At 36.3% G+C, this 19873-nt stretch overlaps 8 protein-coding genes, 6 non-coding genes and 2 pseudogenes across 18 annotated transcripts; 9 read left to right on the top strand and 7 right to left on the bottom strand.

The window, feature by feature from the left end:
- The first annotated feature begins 100 nt into the window (after nt 1–100).
- zipt-16 (Zrt (ZRT), Irt- (IRT-) like Protein Transporter) lies at nt 101–3858 on the top strand. Of its 2 annotated transcripts, none has more exons than NM_001383406.3 (6): nt 101–209; nt 1357–1465; nt 1972–2260; nt 2473–2764; nt 2936–3601; nt 3675–3827. In NM_001383406.3, exons 1-6 carry the CDS (start codon nt 195–197, stop codon nt 3819–3821), a joined length of 1518 nt encoding a protein of 505 aa, NP_001370142.1. In that variant the 5' UTR covers nt 101–194; the 3' UTR covers nt 3822–3827. The 2 variants fall into 2 exon arrangements, with proteins under 2 accessions (NP_001370142.1, NP_001369943.1); NM_001383407.2 differs by lacking the exon at nt 101–209 and adding an exon at nt 422–587 and having other exon boundaries at nt 3675–3858.
- T11F9.28 lies at nt 229–365 on the bottom strand. The gene has a single exon (NR_069544.1). It is a non-coding gene; the product is annotated as an Unclassified non-coding RNA T11F9.28 (non-coding RNA).
- On the top strand, nt 1501–1646 carry T11F9.29. The gene has a single exon (NR_069545.1). It is a non-coding gene; the product is annotated as an Unclassified non-coding RNA T11F9.29 (non-coding RNA).
- A 71-nt stretch (nt 3859–3929) lies between the features above and the next one.
- aat-6 (Amino acid transporter protein 6) lies at nt 3930–7751 on the bottom strand (the record flags this gene model as incomplete). 2 transcript variants are annotated; one of them, NM_073504.5, is made up of 8 exons in its annotated part: nt 3930–4224; nt 4276–4624; nt 4668–4764; nt 5036–5610; nt 5654–5753; nt 5809–5939; nt 6130–6266; nt 7671–7751. In NM_073504.5, the coding sequence occupies 8 exons, from the start codon at nt 7684–7686 to the stop codon at nt 4058–4060; spliced, it is 1572 nt and encodes a 523-aa protein (NP_505905.2). The 2 variants fall into 2 exon arrangements, with proteins under 2 accessions (NP_505905.2, NP_001123014.1); NM_001129542.4 differs by lacking the exon at nt 7671–7751 and having other exon boundaries at nt 4058–4224; nt 6130–6252.
- On the top strand, nt 7378–7517 carry T11F9.25. Its single transcript, NR_069546.1, has one exon. It is a non-coding gene; the product is annotated as an Unclassified non-coding RNA T11F9.25 (non-coding RNA).
- On the bottom strand, nt 7378–7517 carry T11F9.24. Its single transcript, NR_069547.1, has one exon. It is a non-coding gene; the product is annotated as an Unclassified non-coding RNA T11F9.24 (non-coding RNA).
- A 261-nt stretch (nt 7752–8012) lies between the features above and the next one.
- On the bottom strand, nt 8013–9397 carry nas-20 (Zinc metalloproteinase nas-20). The gene is made up of 5 exons (NM_073505.9): nt 9316–9397; nt 9184–9266; nt 8781–9141; nt 8386–8728; nt 8013–8338 (listed from the first exon to the last, which is right to left on the bottom strand). Exons 1-5 carry the CDS (start codon nt 9381–9383, stop codon nt 8054–8056), a joined length of 1140 nt encoding a protein of 379 aa, NP_505906.2. The 5' UTR covers nt 9384–9397; the 3' UTR covers nt 8013–8053.
- A 254-nt stretch (nt 9398–9651) lies between these two features.
- nas-21 (Zinc metalloproteinase-like protein nas-21) lies at nt 9652–10987 on the top strand (the record flags this gene model as incomplete). The annotated part of the gene is made up of 5 exons (NM_073506.6): nt 9652–9871; nt 9914–10301; nt 10348–10532; nt 10582–10697; nt 10745–10987. Exons 1-5 carry the CDS (start codon nt 9661–9663, stop codon nt 10985–10987), a joined length of 1143 nt encoding a protein of 380 aa, NP_505907.2. The 5' UTR covers nt 9652–9660.
- A 794-nt stretch (nt 10988–11781) lies between these two features.
- 21ur-15035 lies at nt 11782–11802 on the top strand. The gene has a single exon (NR_069548.1).
- Nucleotides 11787–15095, top strand: nas-22 (Zinc metalloproteinase nas-22). The gene is made up of 4 exons (NM_073507.4): nt 11787–12003; nt 12047–12440; nt 14394–14748; nt 14797–15095. The coding sequence occupies exons 1-4, from the start codon at nt 11799–11801 to the stop codon at nt 14944–14946; spliced, it is 1104 nt and encodes a 367-aa protein (NP_505908.2). The 5' UTR covers nt 11787–11798; the 3' UTR covers nt 14947–15095.
- T11F9.7 (YkgJ family cysteine cluster protein) lies at nt 13026–13994 on the top strand (the record flags this gene model as incomplete). The annotated part of the gene is made up of 5 exons (NM_001356741.2): nt 13026–13078; nt 13131–13479; nt 13524–13596; nt 13653–13766; nt 13817–13994. The coding sequence occupies exons 2-5, from the start codon at nt 13212–13214 to the stop codon at nt 13992–13994; spliced, it is 633 nt and encodes a 210-aa protein (NP_001343568.1). The 5' UTR covers nt 13026–13078; nt 13131–13211.
- A 140-nt stretch (nt 15096–15235) lies between the features above and the next one.
- On the top strand, nt 15236–15379 carry T11F9.15. The gene has a single exon (NR_000587.1). It is a non-coding gene; the product is annotated as a small nuclear RNA T11F9.15 (small nuclear RNA).
- Nucleotides 15380–15500: 121 nt separating this feature from the next.
- Nucleotides 15501–16331, bottom strand: srh-9 (annotated as a pseudogene). Its single transcript has 2 exons — nt 15693–16331; nt 15501–15649 (listed from the first exon to the last, which is right to left on the bottom strand). Coding segments are annotated over exons 1-2 (788 nt in total).
- Nucleotides 16332–16793: 462 nt separating this feature from the next.
- On the top strand, nt 16794–17064 carry T11F9.22 (Neuropeptide-Like Protein; the record flags this gene model as incomplete). The annotated part of the gene is made up of 2 exons (NM_001269397.3): nt 16794–16889; nt 16935–17064. The coding sequence occupies 2 exons, from the start codon at nt 16794–16796 to the stop codon at nt 17037–17039; spliced, it is 201 nt and encodes a 66-aa protein (NP_001256326.1). The 3' UTR covers nt 17040–17064.
- A 720-nt stretch (nt 17065–17784) lies between these two features.
- Nucleotides 17785–17922, bottom strand: T11F9.14 (uncharacterized protein; the record flags this gene model as incomplete). Its single annotated transcript, NM_073510.1, has 1 exon — nt 17785–17922. One exon carries the CDS (start codon nt 17920–17922, stop codon nt 17785–17787), a length of 138 nt encoding a protein of 45 aa, NP_505911.1.
- Nucleotides 17923–19442: 1520 nt separating this feature from the next.
- T11F9.13 lies at nt 19443–19741 on the bottom strand (annotated as a pseudogene). The gene has a single exon. A coding segment is annotated over exon 1 (299 nt).
- Nucleotides 19742–19873: the final 132 nt, after the last annotated feature.

The raw sequence follows: 19873 nt of genomic DNA on the forward strand, positions 1-19873 counted from the left end.
CCCGGGGCCTTTCCCACTTGTATCCTATCTCTCCGCGTCCAGCGGCTCTCTCAAAGGCGGAGTAGCAGCAATAGACTCATCTCATCTCTTTTCTTTCAAGTCCCTGCGACCAGTGTCCCAATCTCTCTACCTTTATTCAAACTTCATCAACGACTACTACCTGGTCCGCCGTGGCTGGTCATCTGCACATTCGAATGGAAAGTGATCAGGTGAGAACTAAGGGATGAAAATGACGATACCGGGAACTGTCCACCGTGTCCGCTCCCCGCAAAAAAAGCAATTTGTTTAGTAGGCCCTAAAAATTGTCGGAGATTACGATCGGCGGGAGCGAGAAACACAAAAAGAGCGAAAGACTCGCGTTTTGAAGACGTATAAGGGAGCGGGGCGCTAGGAGAGGGTATTGTGGACACGACACGTTTTTAGACACCCCTTCTTGTCTCCACAGTCACCCCCTTCTTCACACTCTTGTTATTATAACCTTTAAGTTACTGCCTAACCTCATCTTTTTCATTCTTTACACCATTCTCACACCTCCGGTGGACCATCACTAAATGATTATTGACCTGTCCGATTTGGACAAACCAGTGGTAAGTATTGGTCAGTTTTGTATCTATGAAGATTTTAGAGACACGTTTATTTGTCTACACTCTTATCACTGGTCATGATGTTCTAACACATTTGAACACCCGCCTCTTGAAAATGTGTTTTTTTCGGGAGGAGCGCGTACCGACACACTGAAAAGACTTTGTCAAAATACTGGTTCTGAATTTTTTTCAAAGAAGAAGTTGAGAATAGAATGAAATTCTGAAAATGATAATCATGAGAAAGTTGGAAACCATTTCAAAAAATGCAAATTTTTCTGTGATACCACATTGTCGTTCTTATGAAAAGTTTGAGAATCGCCGAAATACGTGTAAGTCTAGCTGCTTACTGGAAATCGAAAAATTCGTTGTTTATTCTTTATTAGCATTCCCATTATTCAACTTTGGAATTTGTAAATTTTTCTATATGCTTGCTGCTTTGAATTTTTCAATATCTTCAAAATCAATCGAAATATATACTATCAAAGTTAAGCAATTTGGGTAATATACGGTACTTCGAAAAAAAATTATAATTATATAGACTCTACATGATGTTTGGTAATTTTCAAAATCAACGCCACATAGATCACATTTTGTGGAGTTCTTCGACTTGTTGACCTATTCAAATTCTAAATTAATTTTAACCATGAACGTGCATACGTTTGTTAAAATTGCACAGTGTAAAGTTTTTGATGCGCGAGCTTTCACTTCCTCCTTCACACAAAGTATCTCCTTCCCACAATAATATCATTAATTGTAAAGTCATTTTATTCAGAACGCTTCACAGCTCATCCACCAGGTGCTCCATGACGCTTTTCTTGCCGCAGACCTTGGCAACTACACAGAAGCCGTCAACCTGCTCGATAAACCGCCCGCGTGGCAAAGTGAGTGTACACATTTGCATGATTCTTCTCAAAAAGTTTTCCAAACACATCTGGAAGTGATTGATCAGATTCATTGGTTTCCGCAAAGTGACGGAAGAGAAGTGAAAAAGAATAAGATGCTCTAGTTGTTTTCTTTTCTTCTTTACTTGCTTGATCCATAAAAAAATTGTACGAACTGAAGAAACAACTTACTTAGAAAAACTTAGAAAAAATTCAGAGAAGAACACAGAATAGATCGAAAAACGATATAACTTTTAAAAGTTTCGCTTAATGGTTTTAAAACCACATTGTTGCTTATCTTTTGATCTTTTTTCCAAACTCAAAAGGTCTTCCAAAAAAGAATTGAAAAATGAAAATTCAAAAACTGTAAATTACAAGTGACGCGATAAACAGTAGATCAAACTTGTTCTTTATTGAAAAACTTTGTATGATTTGAAAATGACGTGTTCGTGAAATGAAAGATTTATACTGAGATTAATTGAATAAATGATTTTTGATCTTTACAGCATGGGGAATCGGTTTCGCAATTGTCTCGGGATGTAGTTTCTCCGCTCCACTTGGAATACTTCTATTACCGTGCTTATCAAAATCCCTTTATGAACGGATTATGACGTTTCTTGTTGCTGTTGGAATCGGTGCACTTTCTGGTTCAACGATATTTATTATGCTTCCACAAGCATTCCATTTAACATCGTTTGAACATTTTGAATATCACACAAAATCGCTGATTATTCTATGTGCATTATATGCATTCTTCACTGTAGATCGTATGTTACAGTATATTTTAGAATTCAGGTGAGATATATATTCAAATCTGGCAATAATAAAAACTTCTTTCTGAATTTAGATCCCAATTATTTACCTAGTTGTATAACTTTTAAAGAATAGTATCTTCATGTGCCAATCGACCTTTAGACATCAAAGAAAAATATTTAGAGATTCGTTTTTGAGATAACCTTCGTATTTTTTCCCTATTCCAACCGATCAAACAACTGCAAAAATTTCAGGAGACGACGTCAGACAAAACGAAGGATTCACGCATCGACAATCGCCTCTTTGATGAACACCCCGACAACTAAACGGCGGGACAATGGTCACAATACTACCGAAGAGACGATTGTTCCGTCTGAACCACCAACGATAACTCGACTACAAGTTCCTGATCTTCATAATCATCACAGGTTCCGACGTGAATCGGAGCTGTCCGATGTAGAGAGAACTGAGCAACAAGAAAAGGAAATGGCTGAATTAGCAAATGATCTTGAAATGGCACTGACAAACAATGTTTTGGCACGAACGGTTCGTTTATTTAAAAATAGAAAGAACATTTTCAAAGGAACACTGGTGAACTTTTTCGAAGCGATTAACTCAGAAGCAATATTTCGGAGCATATGTGAAGAATTTATGATTAAAAACATGCAGACTAAAACTCCGTTACATATAAATTTAGTTTGATTTGTTTATTTTCAGTTTTCAACTCGCCGTCGTGTTGCAGTAGTAAGCGGTGGTCTTGATGATATTGAGTTCCGAAGTCCAAAACTTTCATCTCATCATACAAATGGAAATACGTCGCAGTTTCTCGACGTTATCAACAATGAATTTCACAGAAGAATGACACCGCTTTCGTCAAGACCTGGAAGTCCGGTGACAATAAACGTTGAAGAACCAAAAGAAAGCTATGAAATGAAGCAGAAATCTGAAAAGCCAGGTCTGAATCATCAAGATAATAGTGATTCAATGTCAGTATCAATTCGAGTTGTTGAGAAAAAAGTAATTGAACCAGCAGCAATGGAAGTAGCTTCAGTCGCCTATATGATTATTTTTGGATCATCAGCTAACAACTTTGTGGATGGTATGAGCATGGGAGCCGCATTTTCAGACAATTTGCTCAGGGGTCTGAGTATTGGAATTGCTGTAATCTCCCAACAGTTTCCTCAAGAACTTGGAACTTTGGCAATTCTTGTAAAGTCTGGATTAGGACTCAAAAAGACACTTTTGTTCAATATGGTTCCAATTGTACTCAGTTTCTTGGGATTTTCGATTGGTGTGATGTTGGACAGTGTGGACGATTCGTATGACGAGTACATTTTTGCAATATCTTCCGGAATGTATATGTATATCTTCTTGGGAACCTTGGTTAGTTTTCTAAATGTTATGGCCTATTGTGATTAATTTTTATAATTTGCTCAAAACTAATGTTCACTTTCAGATTCCTGAAATTCGAGAATCGACGAATGAGCTCATCAAAGAAAATTTGGCCGAGAGTATTCTGGTGTCTATTCTCCAGGCTTGTGGTATTTTGTTTGGAACAACTTTCATGTACTTTATGAGTCGGGTGAACTCTGTGGACTTTTGAGCAGTATCTGCTTTTCTCTCTCTCTCTCTCTCTCTCTCTCTCTCTCTCTCTCTCTCTCTCTCTCTCTCTCTCTCTCTCCCATCCCTGCTTTGTTATATATGATACGGGTTATTAGAAATTGTAGTATTCCTATCACCAAATAAACAATTGTTCAATAAATATGTTACAATCATTTTCTAAAAAAACAACAGCACCTATAAAATGAAGTAAAACGGACTCAACAAATACTCATATATTTACATGCGTGTACACTTGAATTGCCCGTTTCCAGTTGGTGAGATCTTGTATGCTGGCACTTTTTCACTCTCCGATTCAGCTCCTCCAATGGCATTTTTCATCTCTTCGTCGCCGACTCGTTCTGGTACCACGTTGAAAATAATTTGCATAAACTTTGTACTTTCTTCTGTAAAGAAAAATAATGATACATTTTCAAAAACAATGCTAAAAACAATACCATTGATGACATGGGTTGCATTTCTGAAAGTATGACTTGAAGGCAGAGCTCTATCCCAGACAAAAATTATAAAAATAATGAGACCGCCAAGAAGGATTCCAAGTCCAACTGCAGAAGATTTGAAATCGTCAATAATACTAATCACAACCATTGAAGTGCACACGAGGAAGAATAAAATTGGCATAATGATTGGAAGTTGAATACGATCTGGATGACGAGGCCGTCCTCTGATACGAAGATAAAGAAGAGCCGACATTGTAAATGCTCTTTGTGACCATTGAGCAAATGCTACATAGTTAATCAATTTGTCAGGATCACCCAAAAATGAGACAGCAATTGCGATAAGGATCTGAAAATTGAAATTGTTCAAATACCCTTCAAAAATAACTTACATGAACAAGGAGAGCTACTCTTGGAGAATCACAATTTGGTGCAATACCAGAAATTGCACTCGGGATATGTCCTTGACGGGAGACAGCTTGCAGATATCTTTAAAAAACTATTTTATTTGATTTTTGGGAATCGAATCGTTTGTGTTTTGGTGTAGCCTATAAATCAAATTATTTAAAAGAGAAATCTGTGTCTTGGACAACCGACGTGGTCCACATGGTCTTCCAAAACTTTTAAAGCCCATTCTCTTCGAAAAAATATTATTATTCTAAAAAATGTTCACTAGATTTTAATTTGATAGACTCACAGTAAATCTAAATATACATAATTTTTTCTGTCTTCTCTTTTTTGGTCAAGTAATCGAACTCACCTGCTTGCAGAAAACATAGTACTATTGAGTGATCCAATTAGTAGAATAGCAACCATGACTGGAACAACGAAAGCAGCTGCTCCAAGAGTTTTATTTGCGAAATCAATTGCAACAGCATTTGAGGCAATCATTTCAGTGGGAGAAAGAACAATACTGTATGCAACATTAACTGCTACATAAATCACTCCGATGCATGTCATTCCAATGATAATTGAAAGTGGCATTGTTCTTTTTGGATTCTCAATCTCCTCAGCTCCAAAATTCAAAATATCCCATCCATCGTAAGAGAAGAGACCAGCGAACAAAGCATTCACAAATGGACCTGGATTCCAATTTGAACCTTTAAAAGGCTCTTCAAGATTTTGTTTCCAGTGTTTGAATATTAAATAGTAAAATCCAGTGATAATGATTAGAAGTGTCGCTGCAATTTTCGCAAGTGAGGCAAGAATTGAAAATCTTTGAACAAAGGTTTTCAATGAGAAGAAGTTCATAAACATGAGAAGAATGATTAGTGAGAATCCCAAAAGCTTCTTAGCCCAGAATTCGGACGTTTCATCTAGCTCCACTCCGGCTCCCTGAATTTGAATCTTAAAAATGTGCACTTTCAACTTTGCTCACCCGGAATACATATTCGGCGAATGTCTGTGCCTGAACTGCAAGTGTCGCTGGATAGTTGATAGTACAACCAATGCACATAAAAGCAAACGCCACAGGATACCTAAAACGTCAAAGAACACGTTAAAATGTTGCTGAAGAGTGTGAAAGTCACATGCCATTTCATGAAACAAAGGTATGCAAAATCTCCACCGGAAAGACGTATAGACGTGCCAAGTTCGACGTAACAAAACGAGCCAAGCATTGAGATAAAAGCCGCCAATATCCAGATAGCAAGTGATAAGCCGACCTTAATTCCAAACATCAAAAAATTAACACATTTCTTGATCATGGAGAGCAATTAGGTTTATTAAAATAGGTACACATAATGAAAATTCGGAATCAGAAACACCATTCAATGTACACTTTTTTCCACTAATATCATCTATTAATTTTTAACTGTCCACGCTCGTTCTTTTTTGCACATAAAAAATACTCACCGAGTTTACATTCTCGATAATCGATGTAGGAGTGATGAAAATTCCGGAACCAACAATATTACCCACAATATATGATATGGCACCTAAAAGGCCCATTTTCTGGGAACGAGAGTCATCGGGCATACTTGCGGAGACTCCTGAAAATGAAATCAATCATGTATTGAAGAAATCTAAAAGGTTATGTCAAAAAATACATAGTAAATAAACGACCTGACAGTGCTACCAAAACTTTACGAGCTTTTGAAAAATGACTTGAACTACTCGTAGCATCATCTTCGATTTCGCTTTTGCTACTCGACGACATTTAAAAAAAAATTGAAAATGAGATTACATGGAAAAAAGAATGACTATTAATTATTTACGTGTATTGAATTCGTACGTCAAATTAAGAATCTATCACATGCCCTCGGTAGATGGAATTAATTTTATCATGACTGTTAAAGTAATCAAAATCAAGCAGTTACAGCAATTTTGAACTGAATTTTCAATGATCATATCTCATATTTTGCGATTTTTCACTATTCACATTTATCGATTTGAAGAAACAAACGTTCACAACAATCGAATGCATTTTTCATAGTCATAATATAATTTTTCGGCAGTTTTCTTTTTAAAACTAGTGTTGCTAGGTGTATTAAAGTAATACTTTCGAGATATATATATTTCATTTTTGAAAAAAAAAATGTGTTTTTAAGTTTAGACCTCTTGCAGCGCATGAATGAGAATTTAATTTAAATTTCACTCTGTATATATTATTGTTGGTTGACTGTTCAAAATTTAAATTATTCGAGAAGTTAAACGGCCTTTTCTGTTGAAATTTGTACATGCTTTCTATCGGTTTGAAAGCAATAAAAATCGAGAAGATGTTTAAACTTGAGGAAATCTAAAACAAAAAGTTAACATGTGCGTGACAAACGTGTGAACAATAACATTTTGAAGTTTGTTGCTAGGAAAAATTTCAAATTTTCACCGCTGGAAATTGGAAACGTTTTGTACTCATGTTGTGAGTAAATGTAAAATTATGCTAAATAATTGCTTAAATTAGTTTCAAAAACAATTTTGAACCAATGTTTAGATAATTAAAAATGTTATCGTAAACTCTCAAATGTTAAGGCTCGAAACCCAAAAAAAGTAAAAACATAGATCATAGCCGACTGGAAGTTGAAAATGATCTAGTTCAAAAATGATACAATTCTTGATATCAAACTAGTCTCTCTTTAAACCTATTTAATCGTCACATTAAAATTGTTCAAGAATGCAATAAATTCATGTGTGAAATGCAATAAGAAGGTGCTAAAACACTGAAATCGAAACCACGCCGCATTTGATAAGAATAAGGAGCCGGCGCGTCACGAATTTTCAATTTTTTGATGATAAAGTACATGTGTAAGTCGAAGCTAAGCACCCGATGCGTGCTGTTATCTGTTCCTAACCAACGGTTGCCTGTCGATCAGAAAAGACCGAAATGTGCGGGGGAAGAAAATGAAAAAGGAAGGTAGAAAAAGGAGAAGTTGATAATCTTATATTCAAATACAACTCACCAAAAACATTCAGCATGACTCGACAATTAGAACGGAAACAAATAAAGAAAATGTGTTCATCGGAATGAAAACATCATAAACAGGCGAGAGATCAACAAATATTGAACCCACAGTGTATGACATAAAAGAGATTATCCAAACATTTTGAATTGTTACATATTTATTTCATATTGCAATGTTTGAACTGTTTTCTATGCAACTTGAAAAATATCTATAATTTTTTTTAAATTAGAACGGTATTTTTTGACGAATTGCAATTTATGATAGATTATTGATATGTGCAATTTTTAGTGTTTCAAAAACTCTTTTTAACTTTAAAATTTTTAAAAATTACTGAGGAGAAATCAGCATAGTTTTTATTTTCAACGGAGTGGATTGAGATGTTAATTGTTCTCTTCTGGCGCAGCAGTAGCATTCCCAGGAATATAACGATATTCGAATTCAAAGTGAGGTGTTCGGTTATTTCCATATTTTGCAATAATGAATGGATTATTGGTTGATGATCGTGTCTTATTCCATAAATTATCATTATCACAGCATACTAATGGGCTCACAATTCGTCGATCAGTTTTGTATTTCAATTCAACACCATTATAATCGCATGTATGTTGACAGAAAAATCCGGATAGTTTGGTGATACGAACCTCAATTGTGGATCCTTCTGGAGCCTGAAAATTTTTTTTAATTCTCTGGTTAGTTCTCTGATAGTTCTTACAGTCAATGCAAAATAAGTATACTCCGGCATAGTATTTGTTTCAATTCCTTTTCTGTAATTATTACGCACTCCTGATGCATCCCATTCTTTTTTAGCTTCCAAAACGTAAACTCCTTCATGCTGATCGCATAATTGACCATTGAATCCGTCAGTACAAAGACATTCTTCACAGTTGGCCGGATTCTGATAGCCGCCATTTTTACAATCCAATTTTCTTGGATGATTATCACAGTTGCAGCCATAGAATTTGTTCAATAAAACCATATCATAAAACGCAACTCGAAGGCTTCCCATTGTGAAGTTATATTCTGGATCTATCGGAATTCGTTTATCACTGTGAGGACTGAAACAGCCTAGTTGTAATAAAGAAGTCTGAAAAGTAAAATTTTACTCACTCTCGTGCATAAAGCATGACGCTTCCATAATCAAACGGAACAAGATTTTCAGTGTTCTCAATACCATCATTTGAATTAGTTGAATCAACTATAAGATAATCGTCCCTATCACTTCTAGCTTGACCATGGGCAATTCCAAGTGCATGCATGATTTCGTGAACAGCTGTTCCAAAAGATGCACAATTGTAATCTAATGTAAGATCTTGAACTTCTCCTGCGTGCATTCCATACAATGAATAACATCCATTTCCTTTTCTAATTCTAACTGCAGTTTCTGCATTCTCGTTATACTCAAATTTAAGACAAGTGTGATTTTCCAAGTAATTTATCGCATCTCGGAACATGGCTTGCATTTCAAGTGCTAAAATAATAATCCGAATCAATTTTTGAAACTATTTCTTACGTAAATTGTAGAAAAATAAAGACATTTTATTATTTTCCCACTTTGCATAATCTCGCATTGCTTGCCGTTTATCTCGGGTTATACTGAAAATTGTCTTAAACATCACAGAAAGACGTAATACTAATAACTCACTGACGATCAGAAAGCACCGAAGGGACTCCAATCAGAGCTACGAGCAAAAAATTAACTGTTATCTTCATTTTTTCGAAATTTTCTGGAAAACATAAATCTACTACTTATTTATACAGTTTCGGTATAATTTATTTCATTGTTAAGTGTTTTAAACAAGTGCAAATCGGGTTAAGAAAAGTCTATTGTGCATGGAAATTCAAAAAAAAGCGCAACAAAAGAATTCAGAAATTCTTTTAGGGACTCGTTTGGATACTGTATTAATTCATATGCACTTTATAAAGGAGTATATTGTCTTGCATCGACTATAAAATACTTCATTGGATTTTTTTATTCGTCGCATTTGCAATGAACTATTTTATTACTTTCTTCTTTATGCATATTGCTGTATTGAATTTTTATTTTCGATTTTCGAATGGAAATAAGATTGTAATGAGAGTCGGTGGTAGTCCTGAAACAAAAAGATTGGAGCGATCAAAGCGTCAAGCTTTACGCATGGACAATGAACCTCGATGGCCTCGTGGAACTATTAATTATTTTTTCGATGAACAACGTTTTGGTAAAACTTCAAATTCTGGCATTTTTAGTTATTCATTTTCAGATGAAAATTCGAGAGCAACCGTGCTGAGAGCAATGGAAAAAATATCTAACCACACATGTATCAAGTTTTCTCCAAAAGATGCACGAATAAAACTTCGAATTGTGAGTGATAAAGGATGCCAAGCGGCCATTGGACGAGTTGGGGGAGATCAGCAATATTTGAGTTTTCCTACATCTTGCTATAGTGTTGGAAGTGCAAGTGAGCTGATTCATGTAATTGGCTTTCTTCATTCTCATCAAAGGGCTGATCGTGACGAATACCTTAAGTTGAACTTGCAACCATGGAGATTGAATGATTGGTTTCAAACAATGCAGTATAAAAAGTATTTGGATCAATGGTGGATTGTACCATATGATTATGGTAGTATCATGCAATACCATGATTCTGAGTAAGTATGTTTTTGGTGAGAAAATAATAAGTTTAAGAAATTCCAGTAATGAATATGGGCCTAAAAATTCAAAATACTTCCGAACAATGGGTTCGCAAATACCTTCGTATTTCGATTATCTGATGATTAACGAATACTACCAATGTTCTTGTGAAGGGGAAGAACAAATAAACTGCAAGAATCGAGGGTATCCAAATCCAGGAAATTGTTCTGAATGCAATTGTCCTCTCGGTTTTGGGGGCTGACTGTAGCGACGTTGCAAAACCAGCTGTCATTGTAGAATCATCTGAAGAGTGGAAAAATATAACTCTAAATTTGGATGCGGGCTATATGTCATTACAGAATGGAACCAAACTTCACCAAATAGATTTCGTATTCCGTTATCTTTCTATTTCCGTATGTAAATTATTATCACTTACATACAAATTCATTAGAAATTACAGGCACCAGCTAATAAGACTATCGAAGTCGATATTCGAGAGATTACTGGAGTAGAATGCAATTATGGTTGTTACATTGGTGGAATTGAAGTTAAAACTCACGAAGATCGACGAATGACTAGTCCGAGACTGTGCTGCAAGAATGATAATGAAATATACAAATCACGAAACAATCCAACAATTGTTATGGCATTTAACTCAGAAGGACTTGATAAATATAACATTTTCTACAGATTTACGGATTGAGATAAATTCTATTTTTACTTCCAGGCTTTTTGTGATTTTTTGCATGAAATTTCTGAAGAATAAATTTTAAATTCACAATACAATCGAAGGTTTTGACACGTTTATCATAATTTTGAAAGTCGACCAAAAAAAATTGTTTTATTATATTCTTCCATTTTAATTGAGCTTCAATAATTATAATTGAAACATTCGAAAATTATTCAAATAGACTATATTTTTTGGAGATTTTGGCATTTTGTCAAAACATTGGCTGATAACTTCGAAAATCTGGAAATTTTTTGAAGACTTTAAATGTGTCAGGCTAAATCACCACTTTCAACTTTAAAGGTCTTGAAATGTTGGGGAAACTTTGAAAAAATTCGACTTTAAGAGCATCCAAAAATTGAGAAAAATTGTCGGTATTTGATTGCAGCTCATTGTTAGATTAAGTAAACCAATTCTGTGAAGCTCTGATGCCTAGTTGCCGGAAGTACCACACAGGCCTGTTATTTAAATTTGTTTTGTTTTCCATTCCATTCAGTATATCATTTACTTTTTTCATTTACTTTCATTTAATCACAGTATATTTAGTCAACTATCATTTACAGTATAAAAACGCGTTACATATAATTTGCCACTTGTCTGCTCTCCAAAAATGATTGAAAAAAAAACAATCATCGAAACACTCCCTTCCGATTTCATAGTTTCTCAAATAGTCTTTGTGTACGTACAATTGGTGTTTTATTATTTTTGACTTACAAAAGAACTACTGTATTGTCATTTGAATGTATATAAAAGCACAATTGCAAGCACAGTCCTTGTAGACAGAAAAATGAAGTCGTTTTTTATTCTTCTCTCAATTTTACAAGAGTGCTATGGAAAGGATATTGTTGCAAGAATTGGTGGAAGAAATGTCGCCGAAAAAATTGGTGGAGCCCGTCATAGGAGACAAGTATTGATTCGTGGGTCAGATGAAGAGCGACGACATAAATGGTTCAACAATACAGTACATTATTATTTTTATGAAGAAAATTTCGGTTAGTGTTCATGTGATGCAAATTATTTCTCAAATTAATTAAGATTTCACTGTGAAAGAGTCAATACTTCGTGCAATGGAATTGATATCCAATCATACCTGCATTAAATTCTCAACAGAACCATCTGAAAAATCAATTCGAATGGAAAGTGATTCCACGACAATCGCATGTTATGCAGAAATTGGTCAGGTCCGAGAGAATCAACTTTTTAGTTTCAACTCAGACTGCTATTCTGCTGGTGTTGCCGTTCATGAACTTATTCACAGTTTGGGATTTATTCATGCACATCAGAGATCCGATAGAGATCAGTATCTCGAATTCAAGAAAAATCTCGATGAATTAAACCAAACTTATCAGGAACAATACAAAATTTGGGAATATCAAGAGATACTTGTTCCATATGATGTTGGGAGTGTCATGCAATATCCAAATGAAGAGTAAGTCGGGAATCTAGCCTAAATCCACTTATGTTTCACAAATGTTTAAAAAATGTGTTATTTGTTTAGAAACTTCTAATTTTCCTCAAGTTCAAATTCTAATTCTAATTTTCAAAAAAAAAATCTGAAAAGTTTTTGGGCATTTTGGGACATTTTCCAAACTGATGGTCTTTTAATATAGTTTTTTTCCGAACTCGGTAAAACGTTGCAACTTCATAGCACACTTTTGCAACTTCTTAGCCATCTTTTCATGTTTTAACTTCTTAACAAACCCCTGCATCTTCTCATAAGACTGTTGCAACTTCTTCGCAAAGATACAATTAAATTTCTTCTGGCGACGCACACGCTGCTATTCAGACAGCTCCTGCAAAGTTCTGCAGATTCCTGCAGACTTTAAACACGCGAGCACGCGCCGAAGAATGCGTTGCGGCTAGGTTTGTATTCGAATTGTTTTTCCTATTTTCATGGATTATTTGCAGATTTTTCGGTTTTTCTGATTTATTTTCAATACTTTTTTCACAAATTTATTTCTCCACACAAATTTTTATTTTTTTTACAGATGGAAGACGAGTCAAGCGCCAAGTATCCATACAGAGAGTCAATGCCACGTGCGGAAAGGGTATCAATGAAAGCTCTCCGTAAGTATTCATCGAAATAAAATAGTTATTGTTTTTATTGAAATATTTTTAGAAGACGAATGGAGACACTTGTTTATTACACGCGCTGAGGGAGAAAACAACATACACAACCCGAAAATTCCGGAGGACACAAATGATTTTGATGACGATATGCCTATTGAATGTAATGAATCAGAAGAAGAAAGCATCACTGGAGACCGTGAAGTGTTTTCTGTTCATCATAATGAAGAGGATGAAGACCAAGAAGATTCTAGCCAAATATGCGAAGAATCAGAACCACAGGAATTGTTCGAAATGTTCGGTATATAACATCTGCTGCTACACATACAGACCAAAATTGTGCCGTCGTACTGACAAACATTTCAAGGAGCTTCCAAGTGGACTTATCAATATTATTAAAGGTATATATGTTTACTTGAATGAAGTTTTAAACAGCAGCTTTCAGATCTCTCTCTGGACATTTCTGGATTGTACCTGCCTCAAACCCTATTGACAGGAAGAATTGATCTGAACGATGAGTGAGTTAACTAGATTCACATCTAAAAATAAATTCAAAATTCAACTACGTTTACAGGTTCGTCGCATCAATTGAAGTCGAGGATGCAGAAAAATCGAAGGAAATTCTGCGACGACGAAGGGAAAGACCGTTGGCATTGAGGCAGTTCAGTCATGCTCTTTCAAGAGCAATGTGAGTACCTTATATTGAAGCCTCATATCTAAATAGGAGCATTTTTGTAGGGCGAATCTTCGCACATATCATTATGATGTGACGACCGAGAAGATTGAGAGGTGTCCAATGAGAAACTCTTGCAAAGGACATTTAAAATGGGAGCAGATGCGAAAATATCGAGCTCAGTGCAAGAAGAATTTCAAAGACCCTAGCCTGGCGACTGTGGAGGATATGATGTCAAAATGAATTTCAAATTTTGCGACCCCAAACAATGCGTTAATCATGTTTTTTGTTAATTTGTTATATTTGTTAATTTATTTTGTTTTGTTAATTACCGGAAAAATGAAAATTTAACCGAAGTTAGAGTTATAATGAATAGAAAACATTTATACAGAGTAATTTTCAGCAAATATGAGCGTTTTATATGCAACCTAATGCAATCTGCAGCAACTTCGTGACAGAGTTCTGCAACTTCATAGCAGCTTTTTGCAACTTCTTATAATTGTTTTTATTAAGTTGCAGAAGTTTGCTAAGAAGTTGCAAGAGTGTGCTATGAAGTTGCAACGTTTTACCGAGAAGAATTAAATTTAAAATTCTTGTCAATGCCTCAAATTCATATGAAAACAAAACGTAGAAAAATTTTAGAGACGAGGAATATTACCCAGTAAGAAAATACCGTACAATGGCAAATACCATGGGATCTGCAATAGTAGCTTTCTACGACTACCTAATGATCAACAAGTACTATGAATGTTCTTGTGCAAATAATCTATCGTGTAAGAACCATGGATACCCAAATCCTTCAAATTGTTCACAATGTAATTGTCCATATGGATTTGGCGGAGCTGATTGTAGTCAACGCGCCGAGCCAGGTGCAACTTTTCAAGCAACTGAAACTTGGCAGAATGTCACAATTTCTTTAGACGCTGGATATAGATATTTGGAAAATAATCAGAAACTTCCGCAAGTTGATTTCATATATCAGTTTTTGTGGATTATGGTACATTTTTTCTCTGAGTGAATTGTTTTAAATTAAAATTAAATTTAGGCCCCAGCTAACAAAACAACACAAATTCGAGTGGAGAAGTTTGTAGAAGGAAAGTGTTTGCCTGGATGTATTCGGGGTGGTGTTGAAATAAAAACAAATGAAGATCCACGGTTGACAAGTCCACGTTTATGTTGTGAAGAAACTTCATAGATCCAGTCAAACTCCAACAATTGTCATGGCGTTCAACGAAGAAGGGATTGATGAATATAATATCTCATTTAGACATGTTTGATAAATATTCATGATTAAATTATACTCGCTACATAAGTTCACTTTAAATATGAAGTCTCAAATATACAGTTACAACAGAAGAACGACGTCACTAGTAATATTATTGATTCTACTCCGCCCATGTTTACACTATTTATGGCAACGCGCGGAAACCGTCAAGTGCCCGTTCATTCAGTAAATGGTGCAAACTCGAGTGTACTCTATCTTTAGCTTTGCGCTGGGGCGATAACGTGACCAATGAGGCTTTGCCGAGGTGCGTTTATTGCTGGTTGAAAACTTTTCCCAATTGCCCGCGATGTCCCCTGAAACATGGGTGGCATACGCAATTTTTGAACGCCTCTAGGAGGCAGAAAATCTTATTATAAGATCGGCTCTCATAATAAACTTGACATAAAATATGATATAAACATAGACGGAGGATATTATCATTTTCAACGTAGCTTATCACATCTTAACCGAATGTTCTCGAAATCTTATTTATTTATCGCAACCTTACTTCCCTTCCCTCTGTAATCCCATCGCAGTATTATTTTCTCTCGTACAGGCCTTGTTGAGCAAATCATTGCCAATGTTGATACAGTTCCATGATACGGGATCAATATATATACGAATGCGAATTTATCTGAAATCGAGCATGTTAACGGCTGATCTAGAAAATAACTTACATTCATCTCCGATTGATTCCGATTGAATGCTAATTTTAGAAAATCCGAAACTGGAAATATGAAGAACAAAGAATTTATAACTGCTTGAATCACAACACTGACAAAAAACATTTTTTGTATTTCAATCGTTTTCCTCGATGCAACAAGCTTCAGTGCACGAAGTCTAAATGGTATGGCAATTAGGGAAATAACCACTAAAAACAATGTAGTGGTGGTAACTGAACACATGGATACCAAAGAATACATGTATTGATTGTCGGTTACTGGCGGGAAGACAAACAAATTATTACATTGAACAATATGAGATATGACCATAAATTTCTAAATTTCATGCAATTAATGAGTCTTATTTTATAGTTATCAAACTTGTTCCAGTTCGATTTTGTATCGCTTTTGACTTTCTATAGCAAAAGTTGTGCTTCCTGTGAGATATAGAAAAATAACAAGCATATTTAATCGAAAAAGGTAGAAACTTCCGAATGTATGCCATAAAAGAAGTCTACTAAATGATTGGAAACTAGCATTATGTTTTAAACAGAGAGCTCTAAAAGCTAAACAATATAGAACACCAGAAAAAATATGAGGGTATCTGATAAGAGAAACATATGGTTCATGAGCTAGCTCTATGCAGTTCAGCATGAAATAACATAAAGAAAAAAGAGTAAATTTTGCGTTTTATATATGCGTACAAACACTATAATTGAATCAATCAACCCACATGAATCTTACTCATTTGAAATCACAGATTTTGTGCTTATTTGTAGGAAATTAAGAACTGAAGTACAACTTTTGAAACAGATCTAGCACGTGCAACATGTCCAGTCAGAAATTTAGTTTTCATTCTGTGTAGTTTTGTGTCGCTAACAAGTTACCTATTTGGTTTTCTATACTAAAACCTTTTTCTTATTTTCTTCATTTCAACTGGAGTTTTTATTTTTTGTCTATTTTTTCTGAAATATACGCTGTTTTTCGTTATTCCTTCTTTTCCAAACAATGAACAAAAACCACGTTCCCTCTGGGTTTATTGTTTCATCTACATATTTATGAGAGAAAAAAAAAGCAACACAATATAAATGCGAAGACCGTTCATTTCGTATGAAAATGCGTTTTTTCATTGATTCACTTTTTGTTTTCCTATCGTTCATTTCCCTTTCATCCGGGGATGACATTTTGGACAATAGTCATTCTTCCAGAAACGTAAGTGTTCGAACTAAAAATGTTTTTTTTGTATCATTATTTCAGAAAAAAATGACTCAGGACTTCGGAGGTGCTGAAGGACTTTCTACTAATCCGGAGGAGATGAAAAAAATGCAACTGCTGCATCCGAAGTTCCGATTAATGAATTGACATGTTTCATTTTGAATAAATTATGTTTTCAAAATAATTGTACTCACCCATAACCCGTATTTGTTTCACGAAAAGCTCCCACGAACATACACATTATGTAAAGTTTAAAAGATTCAAAAACTTTTTACAGAATTTTCTAACCACGCCATCATTCAATTTTAATTATTTTTTTGCGGTTCCTTAATGTTCAATTCTAGTTTCGCTTCGCTCTCCGAGAATTAGTTTTCCCCGATCAAACTCCGCTCTAAAATGTTAAACTCGCGTTATATGGTATTACGGGTTTATTGTTTGGGATTTAGTGTGGTATAGAGTAGGATTTAGTGTGGTATAGGACGTGATAAATGTGATAAATAATGGGGATTTGGGCGCGTGGCGCCCAAATTAGAATTTGATAAACGGGCCTCGAAGATTTCAAAACGGGTAATTAATATATCCGAGTAGTATCGTAGACGGTCCGATCGTTCCTCGTATGGTGTGTTCCTAGTATTGTACGGCCTGAGTCCGCTCGGCGATGGCACATGGTGACTGATCGATGGTGTCTGACGTGGGGGAAAACTGAAAACTATGAGCCGAATTACTGTGTCTATTAAATAATTTAACAGTTCTTAATATTTTATGTAAACAACTTCCCTGCTACCGTCAGCACTGCAACGAATAGGCTTCGTCGTTTACGGACCGAGCGGTTTCGAGCAATGTTCCTAAAACTTCGTCTTTTCTTCTCTTCCATGGGTCCGGAGAAACGATGTCATCTCGGCGTCCCGACTTGCTCGAGGGTGCTCTTCAATCCAACGAATGGGCACTTCTCTGTCAAGAACTCTGGGGCTTCGGCCTGTGATCTGCCTTGTTGACTCTGTTGACTGTCGGCTGAAGCAATATAATACATAATCTCTACCGGGCAATTCGAACTCCTGTGAGGCAAAAGAAAAGTCGTTCAAACTTCGAATTATAGACGAACCGTCCGTAGCTCAATCTAGTGAGATCTTACGGTTGGAGAATATTCCGTCCAACGTCCAACGGCACGTACTGGGATCCTCATCTCAAAAGAAACGTGGCTGCAAATAAAGATCATTAAGGCGAAAATGTAAACTGGTTCCGTGAACCAAATCCGTAATTTTTTCCTTTCCATTTAAACATGAAAAAGCTTCCTGGTACCACCAAAACCAGGCACAAGGGTCGACCTGCGTATGTAGTAGACCGACACCGACTGCCCGCTCTGGTCATACATGTCGGAAACTATAAACTCACCTGCTGAACAGCAACTTACCGTTTGAAAGCGACATATTCAGAATATGACAGACGGCCTCATGGGGGAAAACATAGCGTACGTGCTTCGCACTTTGGAATAGTAGAAATGTGGGACGGGAGGGTGGGAAACCAACACGTAGAACGATGACAATGCGCCGGTGCGGCCGAGGAAAGATTTCGTCGCGTCGGGACCCATCGCTCACTAAAGTCGATGCGCCTTCAAGCTGGCGCTACGATATTCGCTCCGCTTTCTCGGGGAAAACATAAAATTCTAGTTTCGCTTCGCTCTCCGAGAATTAGTTTTCCCCGATCAAACTCCGCTCTAAAATGTTAAACTCGCGTTATATGGTATTACGGGTTTATTGTTTGGGATTTAGTGTGGTATAGAGTAGAACAAGCAAAGCCGGGGGCTAAAGATGTAAAAGACTTAGTGTCTCGTCCATCCGATTGGTGAAAAACCGATATGTCCACCACATAAATTCCTAACCAGATAACAGCCCTTCAATACCCATCTGAGTAAAACACTGATCGTTACCCAGTAGAAACCTGTGCAGTAGAAATAATTCCCATTAAAGGCGGGCCACAATCTGTCTGAAACTGTCGTAAAGTATCCATACTAGGGCCAATCGTCTCGGGCTACTTCGACTCACACCTGAATAAGTCCTGACAAGGAGAATAGCTAATTGGAAAACAAATTACTCAACAACCTGCGAGTATCCTCCCCAGTCTTGAGAAACTCTTACGAAACCTGAGTTACTCTTACATAGCCCTGCATATCTCTTACGTAATGGTAGGTGACGGAATATGATTCGACATTAAAATACCTGGGAATCGCGTGAGCAACGAAAGCGATGAAATATAGGGCTAATATATATAGAGCTTTGTGCGGAAACTCGATATAACGTTAGGTCGTCCGTCTATCAAAAAAGGATAAACACTGAAAACAGAATGAATAGCGCCGGAATTCCACTCCGCTCCTGTCTAACCATCTACATAAACTACAGCGATTGCTGCGTAAACTTGCGCAACTGATACGTAATCTGCGTCGTCGATAGCGTGAGAAGAAAAAAGGTTGAACCGGATGTCATGAAAATCGAAAAAGTGGGCGATAAAGTCTACACGGAATACACAGCTACGCAATTGCAAAACGCGCGGCATAACTAAAGAAAAATCCTCTCCTTATACGCTTCATCCTGAAATACCTGACGACGATTAACCCGGAGCTCGGTAAGATAGAAATATCGGATCTTCTGGCTATTTGTGCAAGTACAAGGTTTTCCGAGGATCCAATTGGAAATCGGACTCCCAGTATGGTCTAGTGCCACTCTAACGTAGACCTGCTCCACTCTTGCGTAGACCTGCGTGAATCCTTTGTAGACTTGCGCTACTCCTTCGAGGACCTGGACGTCTTCTTTGTAGGCTTGCTCTACTCTTCCGTAGACTTGAGCCAATCCTACTTAAAACGGTAGTAGAAGATGAAGCAGAAAAGAAGAACGGGATACCTTGAAAATCCGACTAAAAACGGAAATCATTGAGACTCACGGAGTCGACTCATACTCATAAACACTCAGACCTGGCTCGACCGGTCA

The sequence above is a fragment of the Caenorhabditis elegans genome, chromosome V (genome assembly GCF_000002985.6).
Source record: "Caenorhabditis elegans chromosome V".
NCBI lineage: Eukaryota > Metazoa > Nematoda > Chromadorea > Rhabditida > Rhabditidae > Caenorhabditis > Caenorhabditis elegans.